The 16,649-nt window shown below is 35.0% G+C and overlaps 1 protein-coding gene across 5 annotated transcripts in view; it reads left to right on the forward strand.

The window, feature by feature from the left end:
• Positions 1–15,142, forward strand: part of CENPE (centromere protein E) — a 78,090-nt gene extending 62,948 nt beyond the window's left edge. For all 5 annotated transcript variants that reach the window (XM_077142654.1, XM_077142655.1, XM_077142657.1 and 2 more), the window contains 5 exons: positions 6,301–6,413; positions 7,870–7,967; positions 10,178–10,361; positions 11,785–12,071; positions 14,596–15,142. In XM_077142654.1, coding sequence (XP_076998769.1) covers positions 6,301–6,413; positions 7,870–7,967; positions 10,178–10,361; positions 11,785–12,071; positions 14,596–14,690 — 777 coding nt within the window. In that variant the 3' untranslated portion in view covers positions 14,691–15,142. The remainder of the gene's footprint in view (positions 1–6,300; positions 6,414–7,869; positions 7,968–10,177; positions 10,362–11,784; positions 12,072–14,595) is intronic.
• Positions 15,143–16,649: the final 1,507 nt, after the last annotated feature.

Raw genomic sequence — 16,649 nt, forward strand, 5'->3', positions numbered from 1 at the left:
TATGGAATGGATCTGGGTATTACATTAAGCTATACAGAATTGCAAGACCTTGTTGCCAATTCCAGGCTCCATGTGTTTAGGTTGTTTAACTGAACTGGCCAGACAGGTTAAGCTTGATTGTGTGCTACAGAAAATTGGACAAAATAAACCTCTCTTCCTTTGGTCTCATACAGTAGGTAAAGTTCTTAAATACAGATAGTATCATCCTTTACTCTGTATTCTGATTTTCCTTAGTCCCAACCAGATCAGCTTCATTCTTATCTCTAATTGAAGTCTGTTCTCTTTCTCGGCTTAACACTTGTTGTTTATAGCAGTGCTGACTTTCAGAGTGGTACAACTCCAACTCTGAGTCTTAGGTGTCACACAGGTACCCAAGTTCCATGAAAATACCAGGTTATACACATATAGCACAGCATCTCAGAATTTAGACATAGCACTTAAAGCTCCGGAATAAATGTGACTGCTGTTAAGAGCCTACAATCGAGGCCCCAGTTTTCTTATAAGTATTTTCTAAAAGAGACCATAAAATGTTTGTCCTTTTGTTTCTGGCTTATTTTGCTCAACCTAATGTCCTCTCGGTTCATTCACCTTGTTGAATGCCTCATGACATCATTCCTTTCTGTAGCTGCACGATATTCCGTCACTTGTATACACCACAGTTAGCCCTTCTGCTTCTCAGTCAATGTACCTTTCAACCACCTCCATCCATTGGGTGTCGTGAATAATGTTGCCATAAACATCAGTGTGAAAATGTCTACTCAAGTTCCTACTTTCAGTCCTTTCTGATACATGCCCAGTAATGGGATTACTTACTCATATGGCAACCCTGTATTTAGCCTCCTGTGGATCCACTACATTATTCTCTGGAGAGGCTGCCCTGTTCTGCTACCCTGTCAATATTAAATAGGTATACCTCTCTCCAGATTTTCTCTAGCACTTGAATGAGTTAGTTTATTTTGAATCTGCAGATTTTGTTGAGACATATTCACAAAGCATTTATTCTATCCAAAATAATCAGTGTTTCAGAGTATCCTCACTTAGTTTTACAATCATCACCACTCAGTTTTAGACAGTTTTTGTGCTCCAAAGAGAAGAATAACAGGTGAACACACCCTCATCAAAGAGAAAATCCAAAACTCCCCTTAACTCATCCCACCCCCACCCCACCCCCAGTATTTACCCCTAGTATTGGTGTGGTACTAGTGATATATTCCTGTTAAATATAGATCGTAGCATGCAATAAGTAGTTTTTCCCACAATACCCTCTATTATTAGCTCTTTGTACAAATATCATGCCTTTGAAGTCGTTCATGCAAGAATTTATATTTGCAGTACTAATCAGTGAGGTACATGGTTATAAACAACCCCTTTCAATCATATTCACCTTCAATATGGCACCATTACTTGTAAACCCACTAATGAACTACCATTACCTCTATCCATCCCCATACTTTTAAGTTCAATCTTGTTAACTAGCCTGTACGTGTTAGATAACCATTCCCCCTTCTCTAGCTTCTATCTCTAGGTCCCCTATATTCTATATTTTAATATTTTAAAATATTCTACATTTTAAAACTCTGAGTTTACGTCTTCCAGGGGGTTCATATTAGTGAAATCATACATCTGTCCTTTTGTGTCTAGCTTATTTTGCGCAGCATTATTTCCTCAAGATTCATCCATGTTGTCATATGCTTCAGGACCTCATTTCTTAACTGCTACATAATATTCCATCGTATGTATACACATTTTGTTTATCCACTTGTCCATTGATAAGCACTTGGGTTGTTTCCATCTTTTGGCAATTGTGAACAATGCCACTATGAACATAGGTGTGAAAATGTCTGTGACTCTGCTTTCAGTTCTTCTGGGTATATACTGAGTACTGGTATTGCCAAGTCATAGGACAACTCGCTATTTAGTTTTCTGAGGAATCGCCAAACTGTCTTCCACAGTGGCTGTACCATTATACATTCCTACTGGCAATGGATAAGTGTTCCAATTTCTCCACATCCTCCCCAATATTTTGTAGTCTCATGTTTGTCTAATGGCAGCCGTTCATGTAAGTGTGAGATAGTATCTCATTGTGGTTTTGATTTTCATTTCCTTTATAGCTAATGAAAATGAACATCTTTTCATGTGCTTTTTAACCATTTATATTTCCTCTTCAGAAAAATAACTATTCATATCATTTGCCCATTTAATAACTGGGCTGTTTGTTCTTTTGTTGTTGAATTGTAGGATTTCTTTATATTTACTGGATATCAAACCCTTATTAGATATATGGTTTCCAAATTATTTTCTCCCATTTGGTTGGCTGCCTCTTCACATTTTTGGTAAGCCCTTTGATGCACAGAAGTATTGGATTTTGAGGAGTTCCCATCTATTTTTTTCTTTTGTTGCTTATACTTTGGAGGTAAGGTCTAAGAGGCTACCCCATATTATTAGGTCTTGAAGATGTTTCCCTATGTTTTCTTCTAGGAGCTTTATGGTACTGGCTCTTATATTTAAGGTCTTTGATCCACTTTGAGTTAATTTTTGTATAGACTGTGAGGTAGGGGTTCTCTTTTATTCCTTTCACTATTGATAGTTCTCCCAAGCCCATTTATTGAAAAGTCCTAGTTCAGTGGATTTAGGGGCCTTGTCAAAGATCAATTGACCACAGTTTTGGTGAGCTATTTCCAAACTTTCAATTTGGTTCCATTGATCAATATGTCTATCTTTGTACCAATACCATGCTTTTTGACTATCGTGACTTTATAATAAGCTTTAAAATCAAGAAGTTTAAATCCTCCTACTTCATTCTTTTTAAGAATATTTTTGGCTATTTGAGGCCTCTTTCCCTTCCAAATAAATTTGATAACTAGCTTTTCCAATTTTTTAAATTAGGTTGTTGGAATTTTGATTGGTATTGTGTTGAATCTGTAAATCAATTTGGGTAGAATTGTCATCTTAATGACACTTAACCTTCCTATCCATGAACACAGATTGTCTGTCCATCTATTTAGGTCTCTGATTTCTTCTAGCAGTGTTTCATAGTTTTCTGTGTGCAGTTCCTTTACATCCCTGGTTCAGTTTATTCCTAGATACTTGATTCTTTTAGTTGCTATTGTAAATGGAATTTTTTTCTTAATTATCTTCTCAATTAGGTCATTACTTGTATATAGAAACATTACTGATTATTGCACAGGAATCTTGTATCCTGCCACTTTGCTGAATGTTTTTTAGCTCAAGTAGCTTTATCATAGATTTCTCAGAATTTTCCAAGTATAGGATCATCATCATCTGCAAATAATGAAAGTTTTACTAATTTTGGATGCCTTTTATTTCTTTTTCTTGCCTGATTGCTCTATCTAGAACTTCTAGCACAATGTTGAATGATAGTAGTGACATTGGACATCCTTGCCTAAGTCCCGATTTCAGGGGACAGGCTTTTTCTCACTGTTGTGTGTGATGATAGCTGTGGGTTTTTTATATATGCCCTTTTACATATTGAGAAATTTTCCTTCAATTCCTAGCTTTTGAAGTGTTTTTATCAGAAAAGGATGCTAAATTTTGTCAAATGCTTTTTCAACATCAATCAAGATTATCGTGTGATTTTTCCCTTTTGACTTGTTAATATGTTGTATTAACAATATGTTGTAATACAAGTAATATGTAAATCAAGTAAAATGTAATACAAGTAATATGTTGTATTACATTGATTTTCTTGTGTTGAACCACCTTTGTATGCCTGGAATAAATCCCACTAAGTCATGGTGTATAATTCTTTTAATGTGCCATTATGTTCAATTTGCAAGTATTTTGTTGAGAATTTTTGCATCTATGTCCATTAGGGAAATTGGTTTGTAGATTTCCTTTCTTCTGGCTTTGGCATTGGAGTAATGTTAGCTTCATAAAATGAGTTAGGTAGTGTTCCTTTTTCCTCAGTTTTTTGGAAGCATTTGAGCAGGAATGGTTTAGTTCTTTTTTGAATGTTTGGCAAAACTCCCCTGTGAAGCCATCTGACCCTGGCTTTTCTTTGTCGGAAGATTTTTGATGACTGATTGAATCTCTTTACTTGTAATTGATTTATTGAGGCTTTTTGAGGCATTCCCATCTATCTATTTTTTTCTTTTGTTGCTTATACTTTGGACGTAAGGTCTAAGAAGCTACCTCAGTGTGGGTTGTTCATTTGTTTCTAAGAATTTTGGTAAACAGAAAGTTGACTCTACCACACAGGACAAAGGCAAAAGCAGAAAAACCATTTGGGGATCTATGATGATAATCCAGATGGGAGATGAACTGGCTTTGTACCTGAGTAGTAACAGTGAAAGTAGTAAAAAGTCACTGGGTACTGTGTATATTTAAAAGGTTAGCCAAAGAAATGTGCTGGCAGATGATATGTGTGATATGAGAGAAAACAAGGAATCAGAGATGAGTCCAGGGTCTTTGGCCTGAGCAACTGGAAGGACAGAGTCGTCATTTATGGAGATGAGGAAGGCTGCCAGAAGAGCAGCTCTGACAGGGACAGAGCAAAGCCAGACTTCCCTTTTGACAGATGGGATTTGAGATACCTATTGAACCCCCAAATTGAGATATCAGTTAGGTAGTTAGATGATATGAGTCTGGGAGAAGTCCAAACTGAAGCTATAAATCCGGGGACTCGAGCTATAGGGCCATGAAACCGGGTGAGGTCACCCAGGTCGTGAGCATAATAGAGTGGAGGCACGGAGCTAAAGATACTGAGAGGGAGCAGCCAGTTCTTTTGGAGAAGAACCAAGAAAACATAAGTGTAGAAAGTCATGTTTCAAGAAACGGAGTGAGCAACACATTTCTTCTGTATTCAGTATAGACTGGTCCAGGTATCTACACAGAGAGAGAAGCCTTTCCTGCATGCCAGAGATAAAACATTCAAGTGAAGTAATGGAGTGTAGTTTTGGTATACCCATGAAGAAAGAAAGCAGAATAGAAGATATCCATAAAAATTTTTATGTTGTTTGAAGTTTTTAAGTTTATTTCTATATATTGTAAAAGAGTATATTTAACTCAATTTAACATATTTAATTGCAATAATATTAATTTTCTACCTATTTACCACTATTGGAATATGTCGTGATTTAGCTACCCAGTATAATGTTGGGTTTATCAGTTGAAGATAGAAGAATTTTGAACAAAAGAATCATTAAAATTTTTGGTTAAATCTTGAATGAATTTCCTTGGTTGTATCTTTATGTATTGTTTATTATATCAAATAACAGTGAATTTGTTAGGCATTTAAACTGTACTAGAACTTTACGGATGCCCTGTATCATAAGAGAAAAAAAGACATTTACCATGCCACAAAATCTGAAATTAAGTACTTGAATGACAAACCTTAACAAAAACTGTCAACATATATGATTAGAAAAACAAAACTGTAAATTGTATATTATTTTATATATTCATAAATTTTCAGATATATAAATTTAAATGTATATATAACATATATATGAGAACATACGATTTTTAAATTAAGAAACATGCCATTTCCTAGGTGAGAAATGCAACCATCAGTTTTCCTAAATTAATTTCTAAATTTAATGCAATTCAAATCAGAATCTCGCAGGACTTTTTCTTTGGGGAACAAGGGAAATTTCTTAAGAAATCCATCCAAAATAGGTCTAAAAGAATAAACAGTTGGTATTAACTAAACAGTTTATTTTGCAGTCTTTAGTTTGTTAATAAAAATGTTGAAGGCTATCTCTATTTCTGAATAGAGCTTTGGCCACGTGCCATATGTTTGAAATGTAGAATTCTTGTTATCAAGCATTTCTAAATCAATATTTCCAATTTTGATTTCTCTGACAAGAATTTTAAGTGATGTTTTATAAAACATCACTTTATTTATATCACTAGAGTGAATTTTTTTGGTACAAAATTTCACCGATAATGCTGTGCAAAGCTTTGTGCCTTGAATTCAATTCTAGTGTGATATTTATACTGCTGCTGTAGCATCTTTTGGTTTCACTTTCCTAATTTATCTTTACCTGCTCATTTCATTATTATCAACCTATGTCATTTGTTTAGATGTATCACTTTTTAATAGGAAAAAGAGTGTTTGTTTTAATAAGTAAAGATCATATATGTTCTCTGTTATATATTAGCTTTAAAAATATTAACATTAACTATCTGGTTATTAATTTTAAGTTTAAAATTGATACCTTCCCTGCTTTTCATATATTTGAAGCTGTTCACTATCTTTAAATGTTCCTACCAGATCCAAGGCAATTGAAACTGTTCTAATGACTATTTTTGTCGTTTTTCTTTTCTCTAAAAATCTAGGACAAAGTTGCTTTAGGAGCTGAGCCTTACAAAGAAGAAATTGAAGATCTCAAAACAAAGCTGGTGAAAATAGACCTAGAGAAGATTAAAAATGCCAAGGAATTTGAAAAGGAGTACGTCTTTTGCTTAAATTGAACGTTATGTTAATAGCTTAAATTTCCTTTCTGAACTATATAAATTTCTTTCCATTAGTTAACTTTTTTTTAATTAGAGAAATTGTGGGTTTACCGTTAGTTAACTTTTTAAAATATATTTTATGGAAATATTGTTATTGCTTTAAAAAAATTTAAGATCTACAGATTTTAAATTCCTTAAATTCTCATTACATATACAGTTTTTAAAATAAGTACAAGTCTGATCAATTAGTAACACTATATGTTTGGCGGCTACTTGCTCTGGGCTTAATTTTATGCTGAAACGTAAATATTAAGAATCTTTGAGTCATATGTACACACGTGTATGCATGAGTGTGTGTGTGGTTTTAGCTGCTTGACTCAGGTTTGCATTGATTCTCTTCATTTTATTTTCCCTGTTGTGTTTTGCTTAGATAATCATATTTCCTTCTAGCACCCAAGAACATGTGCTCTTTTTCGTGATTTGTCTATTTATAGTACTATATATAATAGCACATGTCTAAAGTTCTTTGCGATATAACATAATAAAAATAACATTAAATGTAGAGTCAGGGGAACTGATTTAGAAATACAGTGTTGCCATTTATCAACGCATCATCTTAAGTAGCCATTTAATTTCTCTAGTCCTCACATCCATAATGAAAGGAGAGATTTGTATTACATGATTTCTTATAATCTCTTCTGGCTCCTATATTCTCCTAACATGACTGAATTTACTTTAATAATTCTGCAAATATATGTTCTAGCTAGAAATACAACTTTTAGATAATACTGATATGACTTAAAAAAAAAAAGGTAGTGCTGTGAATCTTAATATTTTTTAACCATCCTTCTATTGATAACAGTATAGGTTTTAGTGAAACTTATACCTATTAAGATCTTAATCATAAAAAATTTTACCTATGGAATAGTTAACAGATATTTTCAAAGTCTCTAAGAAAGGCAGAAAACCTTACACAATATTATTGTTGATTAATGCCTAAACCAGTTATCAGATTTGACCTTTGTATCATGTTAGACCAGAGCTGCAGTCAGAGTCTACTTTCCTGACAGTGTACAAAGGAGACCAGTTTTCTCTTTCATGCTCTGGTGACTGGTGTGCCTTCAAGATGTTGCTAGGACCCCACTGTAATGGCTCATTTTTTTTTTATGATGCATCTAAATATAATTTTGTTCAATATCCAATTAATAGCCATTGCAGCTCCAGACATTTTTTAATGAAACTGGTTTCTCAATGATGGGAAAAATGAAGTGTCCCTGACAGCAAATAGAATACTTCTGATATGATGTGATTGTACCAGGCTCACTTACTGCTACTTATAAATATTATGCCATTGTGATGTATCTTATTCAAAAATTATTGACAGCAGCTCTGTTTAGTCTTCCTTACTCACTACTGGGATCTTACATATTTTTTTATTGTTATTCTTGTTAGAATTACTTCTACAAAAGCCACTGTGGAATATCAAAAAGAAGTTATAAGGCTATTAAGAGAAAATCTTAGAAGAAATCAACAGGCCCAAGATACCTCAAGTGAGTAGAAAATCTATATTTTTTCAGATTCTTTCCATTTTATTTCTCAACATACTTGCACATTATGGAAACTACTACTATATGTATGACAATCAAAAGTAAGCCTTCTAGACTTTAGCAAATGAATATGATTGCTGAATCATTATATTGACATTTCTTTTAGTCTCCAATATCTTAGAGCAACTAGAAGTAAAAACCTAGAATTGTAATCCATACCAAAATCTGAAATCTGTTCAACAACAAATTTTTGCAATGTGCTTTGAAATTTATTGCTTTGTTGTATATATGTTATTTTTCACAAAAAAGAAAAAAAAAGTCAATTGTGATGATAAATGCACAGTTATATGATGTTGTGAACCATTGATTGTACACTTTAGGTGATTACATGGTATGTGAATATATAGTATATATCAATAAAAAAATAAATAATTGGGCGGGCCACAGTGGCTCAGCAGGTAAGAGTGCTTACTGCCAAGCCCGAGGACCCGGGTTCGATTCCTGGTGCCTGCCCATGTTAAAAAAAAGGAAAAAAATAAATAATTTAAAAAGAGAAAAGATCAAAGAAGAAGGTGGAATTATAAAAGAGAAGATAGGATTTAACAAATGAGTATGATTCCTGAATCACTATATTGATATTTCTTTTAGTCTCCAGTGTGTTGGAGCAACCGGAAGGAAAAACCTAAAATGAGGAACTATAACCCATACCAAACTCTGAAATCTGTTCTATAAGTAATTGTTGTGGTGTGCTTTGAAATTCATTGCTTTTTTTGTATATATGTTATTCTTCACAATAAAAAAAAAAGTAAACCTTAGTTAACCATTAATTTGGAGAGAAGTATTTTTAAAAAGAATTCATTGGGATCATATTTATCCTGTAACATCTCCTTGATTTACTGTAATATCAACTGTTTATCCAGTATAGATTCTTAAAAAAAAAATGTGAACTTTATGTTTGCATTATTTAATCTGCACTTATTAGCAAAGATATCTTCAGTCCTCTAAAAGAATTACTTGACTATCAAATATATATCTTAATAGAGTTTAACTGTTTGTAACTATTAAATTATAATCAATGCATAGTAAAAATAATTATGCATCTTAATTGTTCTTAATACTGACGCTATCTAGTTGATGCTAGCTTACAATACTCTTTGAAACTGTTCTTAGATACAGTTTTCAAGTCTAAACAAATTTCTGCTAATGCATTCTTTGTACTGTATCTTTTGTCCACGTTTCTCTCACATTTCATTTGAAATGAGAGAATGATGAATAGTACAAGATAGCAGCTCTGTGTATTATAGCAAGCACTGGACTAACAGGGGCCTGGGCTCTAGGCTGACTGCCCTCACTTAATGGCTATATAAAATTTAGGTGACAATACCTTACCTTCTAGCTTGTAGTAATCAAACCAAAATGTCCATGTGAAAGCAAGTTGAAAATTCTAAATGCCAAACAGATGTAAGATATTTGCATATATTGTCTGCTTCTTTAAAAAAAAAGGAAATTAGAGATGGGATTAAAGATACTGTCTAATACTGTTCGAGCTTGAACATCCCTAGTGTCAGTGTCACAGCTTCTATCTGGAAAACGTCAAGGGATGAAAAATAAAATGAGGATTCTTTGTTATTTCAGATGGGTTAGTATAGTCGCTTTATATTTATTATTAACTTTCAGGTACATATGTTACCTGAACGCAAACAAATTAAAAAAAAAAAAAAAAGGACAATTGAATATCTCCTATCCCTAACCATCCCTTCCATGATTGTCAGGAACTTCTTTATTGACCCGGTGGATTGTTACAAGCTCCTCACATTTTTATGTAACTTTATCTACAATTTATGAAACAGTTTCTTTTACATGCATAGTAGAGAATGCTTTCTTAATATATGCTTTAATATTATTCTGAGGTTTATGTAGTTAACAAGTGTATGTTGAATACTTGTGATGTGATGAGTACTTGTAATACATTGAATGGCACTGGAGTGGACCCACAAACACTCTGTAGTGTGACAAGCCCTCCAGGTGACCCCACGGATATAGAGACTAGATCAGTGAACAACAGCCCTATCAGGAGGGTTGCTACTGCTACAATCATGATTAGTGACCTGGATTATCATAGTGAACTTGTAGGCGGAGAGAAGCAGATGGATTTATTTTGAACTTTGAAGACAGTTAAAATTATCACCTGTTTGTATATTTACCTCCCATAGTGGTATCCGAATGCAATGATTCTCAGCCTTCTAATAAACCCTTAACCTGTGGGGGTGGCAGCGGCATTGTACAAAGCACGAAAGCTCTCATTTTGAAAAGTGAACATATAAGACTAGAAAAGGAAATTTCTAAGTTAAAGCAGAAAAATGAACAGCTAATAAAGCAGCACAATGAACTGTTAAGGTAAGACCTGCTTACGTGATACTGATAACGTGCTTACGGTTGTTGTATATGTGGAGGGAAGAATATGGTAACAGTATTCAGATGTCTGCTTTCCAGCAATTGATCTATTTTTAACTTAGCCAAGAACCAGGAAGTAAACAAAAGTATTTTGAGGGGACAGCTTAAATATATCACAGTCCATATACCCAAATCAAAGGCCTTTAATCAAAGGAGATTAAATCCTTTGAAACTCTGAAATCCATTACCATTGCCTATTTACTTTTAGTATATAAACTGCTCAAACATTTAATTATTCGGTGTCTGCCACCATGGAAAACCACAATTGTTGTACCAAGCACTCTGCCAGTAACACAACAGAAGAAAATGGGCATTAAACACATATACAAATAATTATATACAAATAACTGTTTGCAATGAGGGCTATTAAAAAACAAGCAGGTAGACATTATGAGAGGTATAACAGAGATCTAACCTTATCTAGGTGTTTGTGGGGGCAAAGTACATGAGCAACTGACATAATGGTAGGTCTGAAAAATGTGTAGGCGTTAAGCTAGATGAAAGGAGAGAGGGTGAACCTTCTAGTCCAAAGGAACAGTGTGTGCAAAGGCTTTGAGTCAGGATGAGTAACCAGCTGATGGACTAGAAGACATCCAGTGTGATGAGGGCACAGAGGATGAGACAGTTTGGCTCAAGATGAGGTGCAGAGTTAACTGGATCCAGATGACAGAGGGTCTTCGACATAACTATTAGGAAGTTTGGATGGTATCCTAAATGTAACAGGAAGATACCGGGGATTTTAAGCAAGGTCTGGATGAGATCAGATGGCATCTTTGGCTGCTAAAGTGTTATTGGGTAACCCGATTTAGAAAAGTTGTTTTTGATAATCTAGGTAAAAGTTAGTTATTTGAATAGGAGATGAATTTAAAAGATATTTATGAGGTTGTGTCAACAGACTTGGCTGATTGATGAAATGAATGAGATAAGACTCTAGGATTGCTTCCCAGGTTTCTCTTGAGAGAAACTGGATGAATGTTGGTAGTATTTCCTATAAGCAAGACTATGAGTAACTATCTAATGTAGAAAAGCACAGTGTGATATTTCTTTAAAAATAGCTAAGGTACATCAAAGATTAATTTATCCAAAAGATTAATTTACAAACTTATCACAGCAAAGTATCAATAGATAAACACTCTGGATGATATCACTGATTCAGGTGAAAGAATCATGTTATACTCTGAGCTTTCTTTTCAAAACTTCATGGTTATGAGGATTTACTGCAACCATTCAATTATTATAGACCCATTTTATTTTCTGAAGTGTGGAAATAGCCAAAACATGAAGAATTGGGTTGAAATTCAAAGGTAAATGTGAATATATTTCAGGAATTGAGCAATCTTTTCCCCCCCTTTCTCCTACATTTAAGCAACAATCAGCATCTTTCCAAAGAGGTCAAAACATGGAAGGAAAGAACTCTTAAAAAAGATGCTTACAAAGAAGTTACTTGTGAGAATTCTCCAAAATCTCCTAAAGTGACTGGAACAGCTTCTAAAAACAGGCAAAAAACACCTTCTCAATGCAAGGAACGGAATTTACAAGATTCGGTGCCCAAGGAATCACCAAAATCCTGGTTTTTTGATAGCCATTCAAAGTCTTTACCAGTAGCTAATCCAGTTCGCTATTTTGATAACTCAGGCTTAGGCCTTTTCCCAGGTAAGTAAACATACTGGTTACTTGGAAATAGGGAAATAAGGGTTAGAATTTATTTTTAACATATTGCCCCAAAGGGCAAGTTAAGCAAGAGGAGACGTGTTGAACAAATTGTGGTGCCAGACTTCACTTGCTGTCTCTTTGTGAGAAGGTCCTTTCATTTCACCAAAGCACAACACTAGAATGCAATCACTTTTTCCCCCAAGTGAAATTTTTGTTCTGTCACTTAAACCCTCAGCTCTCCCCTAAGATAGACAAGCAGTCTCTCAAGGGCATAGGGGTTACCCTACAAACAAAACTTCTTTTACTTGGAAAAGTCTTTTTTATCAAGTTCAATAAGCCAGCATTTCCAATAGTATTATTTTCATTTTCTACAAGCTAAATCATAGACTTGCATTATTTACTTACTAATTTATTCAGTCAACAAATATCCTTGAACTCCTATATGTGTCAGATTTTAGACACTGATGATACATTGATAAGCGAAACCAGACATGGTCCCTGCCTTCATACAACTTACATGCTAATGGGCAATATAGTCATTAATCAAGTCACCTAAAAATAAAGTGAAATTCTCGTACTATAAAAATCTATCAAATCATAATAGGTATTTGTTTTAGGAATATTGGGGAAATCTTCCTTGAGGAAGTGGACTGATATCTACAGGTTAAATAAGAGCTCAAAAAGAAGGGAAGGTCAAACCTTCCAGGTAGCTGGAGCCGTATGGAAGAAGGAGCAAACAAATGTGACGTGGCCAGGGAACAGTGAGCACAGTTTGCTCACTGTGGTCCAAGTCAGTAACGCCAAAAAGGGAGATGGGATCCCGATGTTTGGGGATTTGTAGATTGTATAAGGGAAGTTTCACTTTATTCTGAGAGTAGCTAGAGGAAGGCTTTGAAAGATTTTAAGCAACAGGCAGGGGAACATGATGAATTTTAAATTGTGAAAGCATCACCTTAGCTGTTAGGTGACCAGCAAGTAATAGGAGCAAAAGTTTACAGTTACCTAAGGTAGCTGCAGTTACCTAAGTAAACTGTGATAGAAGCTCGGACCCACGCAGGTGCAGTAGAGATGGAGTGAAATGGGCAGGTTGGACAGATTGGGAGTAAAATCAGCACCAGCTGCCTGATTGGACATGGTGGGTATGAGTAGGGAGGTGTCAAGGAGCACACCTCAGCTCTGGGATGCAGTCCACAGAGGTACAGGAGAAATCCTATTAACATCACATTTTTTATAGTCTTTCTCATGTGACACATTTATTATATGCCAGGAATGCATAGTCCTACACTCAGGACTGTTTAAATTGAACTATTTATTCAGCTAGAGCCCTTTGTGATAGTGTGTTTATTCATCTGAAATACCTACTATGCAGATGTAGAACTCTAAAGCAACAGAATTGTACACTACAAAAGGTACCTTCCAAAGCATGTAAAACCTTGAGCAAAGGTTGCTGGGATTTATGAGAGCTCCACTTTTGTGACTCAAAGGAATTCAATCCATTCTCATGGGCTGCACATCAAAATTAGATCAACTTAGCAGTCTCAAAGTGCTGTTTTAACTACTCTTTTCATTGAATAGTATTTGACAGTTAAGTACCTTCCATTGGCTTGGCACTCAGACATGAGTCTAGAAGAATCTTGGAAAAGATTCACCTTTATAATCACCTCTTGATTTTTATCCAGTAGTGCCAGAGGCACATGTGTAATGTGAATTAATCCAAAGTGCAGGCAAAATTGCCTAAGCCTTTTTACTAATGTATGAATCTCTCTAGTACTATTTTTAAGTGAAATAAATAAAAAAGTAGCCTGGAAGACTATATTAATCAAAAGCCAACCAATTCAGAACTAAAGGAGATAATCCCAGCTTAAATTAATAGCAATATTAATCTAGGAAAATTTTAATGTTGAATTTTTGCTTTTAATTATAAAAGTAAATTAAGATAATTACCTAGATCAGTCATACTAGATTTATTTTTATGAAAATAATAACTGGATAATATTGTTTATAAACAAATAGATGCTGCTAAAATGTTTTTAAAGACTAATGAAAGTTTTCCAAAGAGGACTAAATTGCACATACTATTTGTTTAGCATACTTTTTCCCCTAAAAATAGGGCCAAAAAAAAATCAGACTAAATTTTTGCGTGCTTGATTCACTTTTAATTCGAAATTGATAATTCTAAATGAATTTTTTTCTTCTTGATTTAAGTATAGCATGATTTTTCTAACACAAATAGTTTTTCATTCTGACAGCCACTTTATTAAAAGTGACTTGCACTTTTTTTTCCTTAATTACCTCTAACATAGTTCATTTTATGAAAGAATTGGGAATAAACTACTCTAGCTCTGATAAAGTGAAATACACTTTTATTCATTAAACATAATGAAATTAATGACCAAATTGCCATTTTTCATCCCTCTTATCTCTCTCGTCTAAAAACCCTTTCTCTTTCCAGTTGTGCTTAAGTTTTGTGTGTGTGTGTGTTTTTTTAAATAGAATCATTTTTAATTTTTATTTTCTTTCTCAGAGGAACAAACTGCAGGAGCTAAGAATGTGGAGCATCAGCCTGTCCCTTGGCGTGCCTCTTCAGGAAAAGATATGCCCGAGTGCAAAATTCAATAGACTCCATCTGTCTGTTGTTTCTATGATTTGTAACTTTAACATTATACAGATTAGTATTAATATAGCATCATTAAGTTTTAAGAATTTTAAATAATTTAAAATAATTTCTAAATATGTGAATAATATTACACCCATGCAAATTTAGCTAACAGGATAAAGCATTTCTGTTCATTATTGTACTATTTCTTAAGTACCTTTTTATGTGAAATGTTAACTAATTTAGCACCTTACTTTTACAAGATGAGAGAACAAATCTTTTGTAACCATTTTCCTTTAAGAGTGAGGCTTGTTTTCTGAAATAAGGTATGATAAGGTCAACATAAACATTAACAAGGATATTATTTTGATATGATATAAAGTTTTTATCTTTTAGAGAAAGAACTCAGATGGTTAAGAAAAACTTCTCTGTAACTTTTCATTAAAAGCAGTTTAACAACGAGCAGCATTGACTATGACAGACAATTCATTATGAAAGCTTTATATCTTGCAGTCAGCAGTAACTATAAATAAAACTTTCTTAAATTTTTCATAGCTTTACACATTTATCCAGATCCTATAGTTAGTAATTGATTACAAAATTCACTTATTAAAACTTTTTGCAACTTCCTATATTCATTCCATTAGTAATTACTACAAGCAAACTTCACTTTTAAATTAGGAATACTAGTTCACAGCGTTAACACCTTGCAAGACTGAGCTTTGAGGCAGTTGGAGGGTAGTAAGGTCTGCTGCTAAGGCATTCTTAAAGGTACTGGGATTATTTCAAAACCCTTGGGGCAGCACTCTTTAAGTGAGCAGGGTGGAAATTTTGTCTTTAAGTTTTTGCCATTCAAAAGAATATAGGGAAAAAAAAAGAATATAGGGAGTGGGTCATGGTGGCTCACTGGCAGAGTTCTGGCCTGCCATGCCGGAGACCTGCATTTGATTCCTGGTGCCTGCCCATGTGAAAAAAAAAAACAAAAAAAAGAATATAGGTATTGAGAATTACAGTGAAGAGGGATACAAAAATGAGTTAAGATCTAGAGCTGAAAACTGAATGTGGACAGGGCTACTCGGGATTTGCCACGGGATGCCTTCATCCCATAAGGACAGGTTTATTTGCATAAGGGTTTTCTGCGGGATGCTGCAAGTCCTCCATTTAGTAGGGGCCTCGGGGCAAACAAGGGGTAAACACTAGCTGGGTTTACTAGTCTTAAAGCGAACCCCAAGAAGTGAAGACGATCCCTCCCCAGAAGGGGGGTGGGACATTCAGGCACAATGAGAAATTGATGGGACACTAGAATGCCCTTGAGCCTACAAAGGAAAGGGATAGTAAAGGTTTTAGTTTTGGCTCTACTATCAACTCCCATTCCTAGTTAAGTCCGAATGGAGATAAGCCCAGAGTAGCAGTTGAGGACAGAGTGGTTTTAGTGTTAAGAAATTAATAATCTTACCTGTTCCATCAAGTGTATCCTGGGGCTCCTCTAGGATGGTCGGATGTGAAGTCAGCAAAGACATATGCAGCCTCAGGCACACTCTGACGTCATCACTTGCCCTGAGCAGGGCTCGAGGTGCTGTCCTGCCCCCTTCAGGAGACGGTGCAGTCCCTGGGCCTGAAGCCCCTGTTCGTGGCACGTGCAGCCCAGCCCCGGTATGTCCTGAAGTTGAGGGTTGCCTCGGTTTCTGACTCACAGTCGAAGCAAGGCCCTTGAGGCTTGGAGCCACAGTTTGGGTGACCTTGAGAGGACAGGGCACTGTTAACAGCAACTGCAATAAGCTGAGCCTGTTCTCTGGTCTTCTGCTTACCTCTCTATGCCTTTTCCTCCTCTTTGTCCTCGTTTCAATTGTTAAACACAGAAAAGACAGTTTTTATTAAGTCATTAGTGGACGTTTGTGGGCCTCCGGATGTTAGAGGCAGACTGGCTGATGAAATGGGAGCCCAGCAAACTCAGACTTTCCTGGGAATTCAGGCTACAATTA

Source organism: Tamandua tetradactyla, chromosome 24, assembly GCF_023851605.1.
Source record: "Tamandua tetradactyla isolate mTamTet1 chromosome 24, mTamTet1.pri, whole genome shotgun sequence".
Classification (NCBI taxonomy): Eukaryota; Metazoa; Chordata; class Mammalia; order Pilosa; family Myrmecophagidae; genus Tamandua; species Tamandua tetradactyla.